A 14,272-nucleotide genomic window follows, 5' to 3' on the forward strand; every position below is an offset into this window, starting at 1 on the left:
AATTGTCGTTTCTTCGCTCCTCGATCCGCGGTATCTCTCCTTCACACACCGCGGCTGAAGCAGCCTGTCACTGAAACAACTATTTAACACATGACAACAAACGGATCTCAAACAACATTTTTCATTTATTAGAAAGATTTTTCTTTTCATGATCTTTTTTTTTAATTTCCCCCATTAACTTTTAGTAAGGATATAATTAAAGTCACGTTTTACATCATTCATCGTCATTTCCATTCAGTCCGAATATCAATTAATACAGACACTAATAATGAATAAATAATATAAAGCTATTAGCGGTAGCCAGTAGAAACGGTTCCTGAGCCTCTAAGCAGGACACAGTACACAGTATAAACACAGACTGCAGCTGTTATTCATGTGCAGGTGTTTGTTAAACAGGTAATAACAGGCTACAGAGAGAAAGCACTGCTGCTCTGCCACTGATAACTGTGTCTTTATTAATATTAGTACAGTTCAGACACAAACTCCATCATAAGTCCCTACAGCTGTTAAAGCAGACTGACAGCTGATCCAGCTGTGATCAGCTGTCGCCGTCATCAGAAACAGACGTCGCTTCACGTGGCGCTTCAGAGGAAAGGATGTCTTGTGTAACTAAAAACATATTTCCTCGTGTGCTCTGTCCTCATGCAATTAAGAGACTTGGGATGCACTTTCTGTTTTGTGAGGATCTTTGTCTCCAATTCATCCAGGTGCCTCTCTTTGACTGGCTGGAGGGGTGGGTTTGGTCTGGGGTGTGTCGGCTGCTGATTGGTCCATCCATCATCTCTGCTGTTTAAAAATGCTCGGGTGCCCAGCAGTCCTGTGACAGCAGTCTGACAGCAGCCTCGTTCTGTCCTCGGCCTCCAAACCTTTGTGTTTAAATCTGTGACCCAGTTTTCAAATTCGAAGACTTAATGCCCTAATTGGCTTTTTAATTACGTAACTTTTTGTTGCTTGAGATAGCACTTCATTGGTAAGGTGGAACTGCCATTTTCTTTTATAATCGTTTCTCCTGTTTTCTGCTGTATCCTAGAGAGCCAAATCTAGTGACTGACGATCAGGTATCAGTGACAATGGGGCCGATCTATTTAATTCCCTTCTATGTTTATATACTACTGTATATACATTGAGGGCGGCTGTGGCTCAGAGGGTAGAGCAGGTTGTCCACCAATCGGAAGGTCGGTGGTTCGATCCCCGGCTGCTCCGGGTCACATGTCGATGTGTCCTTGAGCAAGACACTTAACCCCAAATTGCTCCCGTAGGCATAGCCATCGGTGTGTGAATGAGTATTTAGATTAAATCCTGATGGGCAAAGTTGGCACCTTAGTAGCCTCTGCCATCAGTGTATGAATGTGTGTGTGAATGGGTGAATACTGACATGTAGTGTAAAGCGCTTTGAGTGGTCGGAAGACTAGAAAAGCGCTATATAAGTCCAAGTCCATTTACCATTAAAGACTGGAATTTTAATTCAGGTTTTAACAGGTTCCAATTAATTTTAATTGATTTTTTACCAAGCTGCGGGTGTATGAATTATTATTTTAATAATAAATAACAATTCAGTAAATTTATATTTATGTATTTATTTGTTACATTTTGTTTTACAAAGTTAAGAAAGCAATATTTAAGTCAAGCCTGTTGTTGTCTTACACACAAAAGAATGATCCCAGTCACTTCCACACATTGAGGCATACAGCTTATTAATTAAAGACAGGTATCGGGTCGGTACTCGGTACTCGGTATCGGCCGATACCCAAAGCCCAGCTATTGGGCAATCGGTATTGGGACTTAAAAAGTCGGATCGGTGCAACCTAGTTGGTTTAACTTGAGTTGGAGTAATAAATCTTTTTTTAATTTTTTTTTACTAAACTTCAAATTAGTCCTGAGATTGTGGTTTGGTGACCGGGGAGGGAACGACCTTTAGACTTTTATGTTGTGCTCCTACCCCCCTGGACGGGGGCGTAACACCTTGATAACCGCTGATTAACTTGTACCTCGAGGTCTTAACTGCAGCTGAAGGTTTTTTTTATCAACCGTACGAAAAAACCACACTGCTTGTCAGATTCCCTTTAGGTGCTAGACACTACCGAGTGCTTTGCTGAAACATCGCAACAGACCATAATGTCTTCCTCTCACTTCCTTTCTAATTCATTTTCCAATCTAAAGCATTTCCCACTCACCCACCACTGAGTCACCATCTAGTCCACACGGTGTAGTTTTCCCCTCTGTGCTGTGCTTTTGCTTTGATGTGTTGTTCCTCCCTCAATACAAGAAATTAGTTTCTTTTTTTTTCACTTTTGGTTTTCAGACCTGACACATTTTCACTTTCTCTCCTCCTCTGTTTTCCCCATCCTTCTCTTTTTTTCCTCTTTGTTTCCCTTCATTTCCCCCCCTTCCTTCTGTTCTCTATTCTCTCTCTCTCTTTTATCTCGTCTCTCAATGTTCCTGCTCTCTTGCCTGGTCGTGGACATTGGTGTGGTGGACCACGTGAACATTTTCGTCTCGCCCTGTGTGCTTTTTTGGTGGTCGGTGTTGTGCCGCTCCTCAGCCACTCAGGGCTGTTCATCTGTGACATGCACTTTGGCATCACTCATCTTGTCCCTCATCACTGTACTCCTGCTCTCATAGTTGTCGTGGGGGGATTCACACCGTAACTGTAGAGGAGAGCTCGCCTTTCTCTGGCCTGGCTGTCTCTCTGGATGCTTTCACTCCTTAAAAAACAGACTTTGTCCGTGACAGACGTGTCTCTGTTATGGGTGAGAAAAGGGTGCTGTGTAGCTTCAGATCAGACCAGACAGACGTGCTGAACCAAAGGCAGTGGAAACCCTCCCGCCTCCCACAGATTCACTCTGCTCTGCATTAGCACAGCTAGTCATCAGCACTAGACACCAGAGGGGACTGCCAGTTTACAGTAATGAACAATAGAGCAATTGAAATGAGGTTATATTAAAACAACTTAGAACAGAATGACGGCTGAGTGCTGGGCCTGTCCGTTTACATAAACACTATTATATTCTTTAATCGCTTACAAAATTATGCATATGCTCTGTAAAATTTGTAACATTAATGTTTACATTATTGAAACGCCTAAAATGTTTGTAATAATAATATCGGAACAGTTTGACAAGCAGCTGTGTACAGAATTATCACAAGGAAATTGTTATTTTTGTGTTTACTAAGACAAATGTCCAGATATTTCTCAAGCATGTAATATGTATCAGATATCATTCAAAAATACTTGTTTTTATACATTTATATTGGACGGTGCTTTACTCAGCTGCGTTTTATTCTCTAGCAGATCTTGATTAATTATTGGTATCTAAAGAGTTAAATTGAGCTACAAACAGAGGCTATTTTAGAGAGCTGACTTTACACAAACACTGAAGATGCATCATAGCTTTTTGTGATATTTGGGAAAGCCTCATTTTGTCCATAGAATATCTTGCATTTCTGGGTAACTAGCAACGCACTGTACGCTTTGGTTTGCTCTTCTTTCTAATACCAAATAAATGGGTTGAATATAGATGTGTATTTTTCTGTGTTTTTAACGATGGCCGTTGCATCAATAATTGAACACAAGTCAGACAGCAACGTCTACACAAACATCACACTGCATCTAAATTCATGCCGAGACAACTAGAACGTGTCGGTGCTCATAGCAGGTGAGTTGTTTCTGTTTTCTGGATGTATTTGTGGTTGCAGTAGCATAGCTGCACCTTTTATTCAGTTGTTCCTGGCTGTTTCTATAAAACTGTGTCACGCTACAGTTGTTCAGCACTCTCCCTCTCTTGTCTCTTGTCTGGCAGATATGGGTGAGGAGGAAGCGCTCTCCAAGGACATCATGCTCTGGGCAGGGATCCCCGTCGTAGTATTTGTACTCCTGCTGCTAGCTGTGGATGTCACCTGTTACTTTGTCAACAAATGTGGCCTCATCATGTGCCTCTGCGGTAAATCAGGCACAGGGACCAAAGGGCACAAGTTGGAGGAGGGCACGGCAAACTTCCAGTGAGTACCAGTGACAACAATTACATGCAGTTACATTTTTCAGTGACGTTACATTTGGCCAGATTTAAAATTAAGGTTCAGTTGTAATGTATGGCCCAATTTTCTTTTTATGCATTTGATTTTTCACAAACTGGCAACATAGATGTTGAAGTTGCTCTAATACATTTTATATAATGGATCAGATACAGTATCTACCTTTATATCTATATAGGGAGCGGGTCCTCTTCACGAAGTCCGTCATGTTGCACCGCCGTATTTCTACAGTAGCCCAGAACGGGCAAACCAAACACTGGCTGTAGTGAGAGCAGTTAGCGTACATTACCTGAAGGCCACCGTAGTTCTCCGACACGCTTGTGAAACTGCAGTAACGTGAGCCGCAAAGTGTAAAACAGTGGTACCGCCAGCCGCCTAAAGCAGTGTTATTATGGTAAGGATGGCCTCTGAGTGAGGCAAGTGGCGTTACCATGGTTTTGCATTTGGCGGCTCACGTTACCGTAGTCTTTGAAAGGGAGGAGTGAGCGGAGGGGTATTTAGCTGGTTAGAAAAAAATCCATCCCTAATCCAGATACAGATCATACATTATTACTAGGTGGAAATTGAGCTCAAGACTTACATTCATCATGTGGCCAGAAACACGACTCAAATAGGCAACTGTTTGCTAACACGTTAGCCATAACAACTTTATTAAGTGACAATATGTCAGTGTTATGTTTACATCTTGTTGCAGTGCTCCCAAGTGGCCAAAAAAAACATAACAATTAATTAAGTAAGGGATAATGTACGGCGAGCCGGTCATTGTTGTGAAAGAAACCCTGACAGGGGTCTCTCATCGCCCTGAAGGGGTTTCTTTCACAACAATGACCCGCTAGCTGTACCTTATCCCGCTTAGTCCAACATCAGAACTGTGCCCATAGCAACGGTCTGTTAGACATAGCAACGGCCTGCTATTAAGAAATAACAGACTGCAGAACGACGTGATTAACCGATCAGAATTGAGTATTCAACAACGCCGTGTAATAATGCAAGTTAAAATATTTCCAGTTCTGAAGAATATTAGACTATTTGTAACTTTCAGAAATGCTTCTTAACAGCGACACCTGTGGCTGTGAAATCAACGAAAGTCATCGTCGGGCTCGCGCTTGCTCGCTCTAAATATACCTGAACAAGCATCGCTCAAAACAGTGAGGCGACACACGTCAGCTAAAACCACAATATCACTCTATATTTCAGCTGCTTGGCAGTAATGTTAGCTGACCAGACGAAGGTCTCTCCATGAACATGATTTAGATCTGATCCTAGTGTTGGCTTTTACTGCCTCAGCGCAGGCTGAGGCAGCGGGGCTCTGCAACGTGTCTCCCTGCTCTCTCCGCCCGCAGCCGGAGAGAGCAGGGAGACACCGGCACCCGGTCGGTAACGAGACGATAACGTTACTAGCTGAGGAGCTCCGTCACTTCACAAGACACGGGAAACCTCTGTTGGTCTCGAGGAGCTGCAGCAGTTATTTCTGCAAAAACGTCTCTAGATATTCTCAGAGCTAAACTAACTCTTCTGCAGTGTGGAGTGAGCGCGCGTTCACGTCTAGAGGTGGAGCGAGCTGAGAACGCGCGCGCTCTCTGAGTGAAGGCAGGCAGGCAGAGAAGGAAAGGCAGCGGCCACACGCGAACGCGCATATGCGAGCGCGCATGTGTGGCGACCCGCTACACTTATACGCTTAAAAAGTTACAAATAGTCCCTTTAACTAAATGTAGATTTTTTTTGGTAGACTTGTGAAAATTATTTGACGTAAAACTAAAAAAAAGTGTGTGATGCTCTTTTAACTGTTATTTGAATCAATCATATCTGTGATGTTAAATGTATTCCAGGCTTCTTCTTCTTCTTTTTTTGATCAAGTTGTTGTTTATCTTTTTGTTGTTTACATTTTGTCTACCTCATCGGCTGTACTTCTACTTTAATCAGCGACTTCCCTACATTCCCCAGAAGGCCTTTAAGGACTGACATTGAAGAAGATTAAGAATCTTAGCTGAAGGTTTTATGTTTTCCATTAAAGAAAAAACTCTTGTGCCTCTTGAGCAAAATGAACACATCTTGTGCCTGCGGTGCATTATGGTCCACTCAGTAAGTATCCGCAGGAACAGGAAAAATACACAAATCAATGAAAAGGGGCCCATAAATGAGATGAAGTTTTTAGAGTGGATTTCTCCTTCGGTGAAAATATGAAGGATGCTGGGTTTAAGTGAAGCATTGAACAAATACTCTCATGTGCACAATAAGGCACTTTTGAATCAATTTGAGTGGGAAGTTGCATTGCGTATTGATTTGTGCTACATTCAGCCACACGTACGTCTTCGCATGAGTTAGACGACTCAAATGTTCAGACTGAGTTGAAAAGATAATCCCTTCACAGTCTGTGTTGACATAATTACTGTCTACTGCTCTTTAGGGCTGGGACACCTATCTCCCGATGCGATATGTATTGTGATTTTTAAGTATTGCTATTCTACAAGTACTGCAATTCGATATTATGATTTATTGTGATTTTTGTTAACTTTTTTAACACTAGACCATGGGAAAAAGTTGAATCATACACTTCTAGGGACTTTTACTTTGGAAAATATGTAAATTAATACAGTAAAAATGTTTGATTTTCAGCATGTACAGTATGTAGTCAGAGATGGCCTGAAGTTAAATATATCTGTGATTGTCATTATTGGCATTGTCATTATTTATTAATACATTTCCCTCACAAATTAGTGGTATTTTCTTTTAATTTATGAGGGACATGTAATGTTTTATACTTCTGGTGAACATAATCCATCAATCTTATTTCCATATATGTATTTTGTATATACAGTTCCTTTTGTTAACATCTTATTTTGATAACCGGATGTAGTCACACCAGTATACTTCTTCTAACTTTGCAAAGTCCGTTGCTAGCTCGCCCATCAGCTCCGTTCTCTTTATACGTCCATGGTCAGCTCCATCGGAGCCGTTTGAATGCATTAACATAGATGTCACCACATGTTACCGCAATACGTTAATGTTTCCTGAGTTAGCATGCAGCTTTAGCCGTGATGTCTAGCTCTGCTTTTTCTGACAATGTGTGAAACCCAAAGTGTTTCCATTCGTTACTGTATGTGTAGTGTTTACCACTTTGGATTTAACATGTGAGGGTGCAGGTCGTGTCCACGCAGACCCTCCGTTGTTTTCTGCTTTCTCGTTTCGGCTCGCTGTTTCCAACTGCGGTTGGTTTTGGTTGAAAGATACGGAACGGATATGACGTCACGTTACTCTGACTACAATAATAAAAGCGGTAACCTCCTTCTACCTCCATATAGACTCAAATAAAGCAAATATATCGATTCTGGAATTAAATAATCGATTTCAAAATCGTGATACACAGATGAATGGATTTTCTTTTTTTCCCAACTCTACTGCTCTTGTATCACCTTTTCTCACTACTCATTGTTGCAGACATGATAACCGTTCTATGAGGTAATCTGTTGATGTCTCTCTATCCTGCAGGAAAGATGAGTCCAAAGAGCCAATAGTGGAAGTCAGAACAGAGGACGAGTGCACAGCCAATCATAACGCAGCAGGACCGACGGAACCCAATGAAACCACTCCTCTCACGGAGCCAGAGTGAGTAAAAACCGACGTACAGCAACACGGCCTTTTTCCCGCTCAAGTCGTTGTAGCTGTTGTACAATGCACTCCACTTCAAAGAATAATTATCTTGGCAAATTTGACCCTTTTTTGAAAAACGTTCAGGTCATTCTGGGGTGGAGTCCACTGAACTGTGTTGCTTTTCTGTTTTTATTCCCTTTCAGAGGGATTACTGCACTTTGTGTTTCATCTCCAGCCTTTGGAGATTTTCTGTCTCATTGTATCAAGGTTGAAGCAATACCAGTTAAAGACACAGAAAGGCTTTTTGTCCTCTAGAGTGTGGTCAACTCATATGAAGCCAACCTCAGCAAGCCATCTCTCATTATCAGCAGTCTGGAACAATCAGATGATACAGTATGAGATTGTCACTGGTACTGTTTAACCCTTTATAGGTGGTTCTGCTGTAGTTTTCTGCAGGAAGACTGGTTCTTTTTTTTAGTACATTAGTTTTCCTAGTCAACGTACTCCATGTTGGTGTGTGTATGGGATGTATCCTTTTGATGTCCACTCACAGCATGAAACCCTCTTTTTTTTCTTTGTTTATTTTCCTCACTAGGCTTAATATTTGCTGTTTTTAAGTTGCTTTTGTCTACGTTTGTGTGAATTTCTAAACGCCAACTAATCCCTATGCATGCTCTCGTCCGAGCCACCCTTCCTCTGTCACAGTCACCCTGGTGTCTAGTCTGTGTGTCTCTGTTCTCTCCCTGCTCTCTCAGGCTGGCGGCTTACACTGCTGCTCTGGCACTGGACACCCTCTCCTCCGTAGCCACCAACTCTGACACAGCCACTGCAACAATTGACCCCGCTCAGGACAGCCCCTCTAGCGAGTCCACTACCCTCACTTGTAGCCTGTCCACCCCGGCCAACGACCCCTCACCCACCCCCGTCCTGGCCCCGGCTCCGACTCCGGAGTCGAGCACGCCCCCGCCGACTCCGCTCATCTTCACCTCTGACATCGAAGCTAAAATGGCCCCGTTAGTAGAACAAAGAGGATGTGACACCCTGGAAGAACAGGAGAAAATAACCCCTCCTCCTTTTACCCCTGAACTGCCTCAAAAATCTGGGACACCGATACCACCGAAGCGCAGACACTCTCCTAAACTTGCCGCTCTGAATGCTAAAGCTAGCCCGCCTGTATCTCCACTGGTTGCATCTTCCTCATCGTCCTCTCCCGCTCTCGACACCAAGAAACAGGCTCCAAGGCCACCAGTCAAGAACCTTCCCATACGGCCGCACACTGTAGCCTCAGACACCGAGACGCCAGCGCACACTGCCGCCCCTCTAGCAACCACTGCCCCTCCAAAACCAGACCTTGATTCAAATCCAACAGATCGTAGTGGGAGTAGCCTTACTGCCTTTGACACTGAACCTGCTGACCAAACTGTTGATAACACTGCCAAAGATGCTGCGACTAGCTATCCTTCAGGGATCCATGGCGCTCTTAAAGTCCTGGATGCTGTAGAATCTGCTCCTCTAGTTACGGACGTCCCCTGTCCCCTACCTGTTACGGCTATTCCTTCTACTCCTGCCCCCACCAGTGTCGAGGCGCCGGTTTCAAATGATCTCCTCCCATTGCGGTCAGACACGTACGACTTCATGACCCCCGGCGTGGGACCCAAAAGTGCGTATTTAGAGCTAGAGCTGACAAACGGGACCGAGAGACCCTCCCTGGCTCCCGCAAACCTTATTAGCTTAGAGAGCCCGGCCTCTGCCCCCTCTCTGCCCAATGGAAACGGAGCAGACCTCCCCCCCTCAGGCCCAGTTCTGGAGGCGTCAGAGACTCTGGCCAAGACTGCTCCTCCTGTCAACGATGAGTACGGCTCCCTCTAGAGGTTTATCTGTGTGTTAGTGTGAGTGTGTGTGTGTAACTTGTATGCCCATTCATTCACCACTGCATCTTGCCATTGACCACACAATATGAAATATTGTAATGGTAAACTGTGGTAATGACATTGGGTTAATTAAGTTGTTGTGGATCGTGATAGACGAGTGATATGATGGTTCTGTTCTTTATGCTTGTGTGTGTAACACTTCTCCATTGTGGGGTCTCCACTTTTGCAACATTCACCACAAGAACAGTTGAGTCCCTTTCAGACATGCACCTTGTTACAGAAATGCGAAGGCAATTTTACATGTCCGTCTCATGTCTGAGTAAGCGTAAAAGTCACAAGGACAATATTACTAGCCCGGTAACATTTCTGTGAAACGTCCAACACGGCACAAGTCTGAATTAAACGCTGTCAGATTAAAGCTGCCAGTGTGCTTCAACAATCCGACAAGCGCATCTGTCGAACAGCTTTCGGAAACCCCCCCCCCCACATCTTTCCGGCAAACTAATCGAAACTGACAACCCGACGTGCAGAGGGGAGAAAGTAAGCAGGGTTTGAACTTTTCTCTCTCAAGCTCTCTTCAGTTGTTACACAACTATTTCTGTCACTTTGTTTTTACAAATGTGTGCATCACTATTAATACCTTCCAGCAGAGACGGTCTGAAAGTGTGCTTCTGTTTGAGCCTAACATAATGGCTGCAGAGACATAGTTAAAGGGATAGTTCAGGTGTTTTTAAAGTGGGGTTGTATGAGGTACTTATCCATAGTCAGTGTATTACCTACAGTAGATGACGGTCGGCACGCCCCCAGTTTAGAGAAACAGACAGGATTTACTGCACGTAAGCAAAGCAACGTACTGCTGTGGACGGGGCCGGCAGCAGAACATATTTTAGCCACCTAAAAAAATCAATTAGTCTAAGTGTACACTATGTTTAGAATATTTTCTCCGTTTTACCTTGTCGTCAGACAGCCCCTTCTTAAGGGGAACTAAAGCTGTTGTATCCATCTATGCTCACCAAAGCCACCAGACTCCATTGAAAAAAAACAGCAATTTTACCGAAAGCACAGACGGATACAACGGCTTCAGTTCCCCGTCAGACTGTATAGCTGTCTCATGGCAAGGTAAACCAGCTGAAAATATATTAAATACAACGTACACTTAAACTGATATTGATCTTTTTAGGTGGCTAAAATACGTTTTGCTGCTGGCCCCTTCCACGGCAGCATATTGCTTTGCTTCCGTGCGGTAACTCCTGTCTGTTTCTCCAACGGGGTGTGCTGACCGTCATCTACTGTAGGTAATACACTAATTATGGATAAGTACTTCATACAACCCCACTTCAAAACACCCAAACTATCCCTTTAAGTTGTTGAGACTTTTCGCCTCAGTCTCTAAAAATGAGACTTTCTGACGAAATTGTTTTTTAAATAACCCCAATAATTAGACGTGTTGGACATCGGAAAATATACAGGAGAATTGTCTAATAAATGATGAAATTGAAAGCAATGGGGGGGTGAGCATCCCTCTTTCTCACTCACGACAGTTAACTAAGGCTTCAACAGGAAAACAAATTGTAAAATCAATCACTGATGCAGCCTGTTAAAAAACAGAAAACATTTTCTTCCTTGATATCATTGCTTTCCAACTCAGCGGTGCCACTACTCCCTCTCGTGCACCAGATGGCAATATTGCACAAGCATTAATGTGGCTTTTTCCTTAACAGGCCTGTCCTGTCTGAATAAGGCAGTAACGGACACCTATGTACGGTATGTCTGAATGATAAAACGGTATCACTTACAGATAGATGAAGCCAGTAATGTCACATATTCCATGTCTGAAAGGGGCTTTACTTCAATGACAAAGTGTTTTGTCTCAGGCAGTAACTGTTTGCCTCTGAGTGTTGCCTAAATCCTCACCACCTCTACTAAAGAGAACAGAGGCTAGACGGTGTTTTCCTGCTCTGAACTGCAGAAGAGAGGAGAAGAGCTGCAGGCAGGATCTAGATACTGTGCTTCACTGCTAGAAGATGAACATGGATATCGCATACCACAAGCCCAGAGCTCATTTACTGTTCCATCCTAGTACCTTTGAAGTAGAACTGATTAATAGATAATAGATCAAGAAGGCTAGTCGATACCAGATGAATCAACGGGTATGTCATTATCTGTTTGTTTAATTTTGTTGTCAAGGTGGTGAAAAAATATGTAAGAAGACCTCTAAACACAAACAGCGTCTTCTTACATATTGGGTGAAGGTGTCATTGAGAATAAATGGTTAAACAACTAAAGTGTTTCTTTGCTGAGATATTTTTGTTTTCTACCCAGAGATGACCAGATTTCTAATTTTGCACTTTCTACCTTTTTTTCCACTGCAGGAAGATTTTTTCTGATGAGAAAGGCAAGCTGGAGGAGGCAGACTTATCAAACGCCCTGACGGAGATCGCTGCAGAACACAACAGTGTCATACAGACAAATACCACCGAGAGCAAAGCATGATGGGCCGGGGGAAAACCCCTGCCCCGATCCAAAACATTTTGCAGCCGCAGCAGCGACGACGAGCGAGAAACACTGCAGGAGTTTTGATTTCCAGTGCCCTTAACTACATATTCGAAACAACACACACGCGCACGTGTCGATTGGTTAGAGCCGCACTTTGACTGCGCTCTCTGGTTTCATTCATGAAATGTTTACTACACCCAAGGAGTTTATCTTTAGATCATAAGAGATTCATTTTATTTTTTTATTGTTATTTTATTTAACCGGTCAGGACGATTAAGGACAATCTCTTATTCTAATGATCGCTTGTTACATATATGAAATTAGACTTTCTGTTCTGTGCTTTTAGTTTGAATTGCAAGTATTGGATTATTATCAGAAATGTAAGAAACAAAAAACACAACCAGATTATATATAGAAATTATTTTTCTTATTTTCATGTCCTACCGTTAAAAACTGTTTGCATTTCTTTTTAGTACGGACTCTTAATTTGTGGGCTTGTCTCATTTAATAGCTTGTTCTGCATGTCTGACCTGCAAGTGGTTGTAAAGTTTTTGTTTACAAGGTTTATTGTTTCACTTTGTCTGTTACAGGGATGTTTCATCTCTCACAGATACGCTGGCATCGATTAAACACAGGCCTGACTTCAATGTTTGGATTATAACCGTATTTGTTATGGTTATAAAAAATACAGGATTAACCCAGAGCCAGCTGCAGGGGGAAAGAGACTGAGAGAATCCCACACAACACATCATCAGATCAGATTTGGCCCATTTTACGATCAAACATATTCAGTCTGTCACTGCCTTACCAAAGTGTTGGTTCAAATATTCATTACTAAAATGTATTTGATTACAAAAAACGGCATTTAGAAAGATAAAAACTGCCAGCAGAACTGCTGATTCTCAGCCACGGGTTGAAGAATCTTGTGATCTTGAGCTAAATTTACGTATTTGTTTTTTTGGGGGCAACAACATCTACGATAGCAACAACCGTTTCTTCCTCACATTAAAGCAGCTCAAAGGTCTGGCTTTTGAAGCGGAAAAAAAAAATGAAAACTCTAAAAAAGCATTTTGTACTATTTAAAAACGACAAATATTTCTTTTCCATTTCCTGCCTGCAAGCTTGTGCACTGTGCCTGTGTGTCAATAGATTGTCTTGTCATCAGTTTCTATGATAATCTGCATAGCTTTAGCCTATTTCTTTTTTTATTTAATATATTGTATTATTAGAAGAAAAGTATGATAAATGGACTAATGTGGTCATTATAACACGTGTAGTGTATGAAACTGTCCGTCTCTGGTCACAGCACTATATATCGCCAGCTATAGTGAAGGGAGGTGTTTTCGAGCCTTGGCATGAATTCAGTCAGTACTTTATAATGTATAACTACAAGGCAGATTGACGTGCCCATGTTTGTATGGGGGAAATAGTTCTCATATTGATTTCATGAGTGTTAACCTTTGGGGCTTGTTCTGGCATTACACATTTTTATTTCGCCACCCCTCCCCCCCAAGTTGTTATTTGAGTGTTCTGTAATGTGGTCTTTGAATTTCTTTTTCTAGTTTTTGTCTTTTTTGTACAAAAATCACTCACCAAGAGCGACCTGCTTGACAGAGTTCAGGATGAAACACTGGCAGGAAGCAGGGTGGTCCACACCTGAAACAGGAGATTTTTAACAATAATAATATCAAGAGAATACAGATCTGAAGTATATATATATAAGAAGCTTTAATCACCTTGTACTCCACCGCTGTTACCCCCCGACCACCTTGCTCCCTCGTCACTGGACGCTCCTTTTTGGTTTTATTGGGTCAAACTCAGAAAATATCTGTTGTGTACAGTCTGAGTGCTAACCCATTTACAAAATAAAACATGGTTTCCGAATCTAATTTTGTCCTGGCCCATTTTGTCAATTACTTTTTTATAGAAATCCTTAGATTCAGATCATGTAGAGACACATTTTAACCACTAGATGGCAGTAAATCCCTATGTTTTGGACCCCCCTTTTGTTTTCGCCATGTCATGGACACACACACACAGGACTATTTACAGAAAGGTTACAGTGCAAACAGGTTATGTTGGGAGCTGGAAAATTCCCCAGGCTACTTGTTCAGCTATGGAGGGGAGTAAATAAACACGTGTTACATAATGCATGATGTTTGTGAGGGAGTAAAGTTGATACTTCCAGGCCAGGATGTTGAAATACTATGTACCAGTGAGGGTTTGATATTTTCAGCTGTGTGCATTCCTCCCTTAATGTGGCACCAAACCGGTGCTGTGTC

General features: G+C 42.4%; 1 protein-coding gene across 10 annotated transcripts in view; it reads left to right on the forward strand.

The window, feature by feature from the left end:
• ncam1b (neural cell adhesion molecule 1b) overlaps positions 1–13,879 on the forward strand; it is a 92,515-nt gene extending 78,636 nt beyond the window's left edge. For 3 of the 10 annotated variants that reach the window (XM_074642363.1, XM_074642364.1, XM_074642365.1), the window contains 4 exons: positions 3,801–3,999; positions 7,522–7,638; positions 8,379–9,476; positions 11,867–13,879. In XM_074642363.1, the coding sequence (XP_074498464.1) occupies positions 3,801–3,999; positions 7,522–7,638; positions 8,379–9,476; positions 11,867–11,987 (1,535 nt within the window). In that variant the 3' untranslated portion in view covers positions 11,988–13,879. The other 7 variants (XM_074642370.1, XM_074642372.1, XM_074642366.1 and 4 more) reach the window with 6 other exon arrangements.
• The last annotated feature ends 393 nt before the right edge of the window (positions 13,880–14,272 follow it).

Source organism: Sebastes fasciatus, chromosome 7 (genome assembly GCF_043250625.1).
Source record: "Sebastes fasciatus isolate fSebFas1 chromosome 7, fSebFas1.pri, whole genome shotgun sequence".
Classification (NCBI taxonomy): Eukaryota; Metazoa; Chordata; class Actinopteri; order Perciformes; family Sebastidae; genus Sebastes; species Sebastes fasciatus.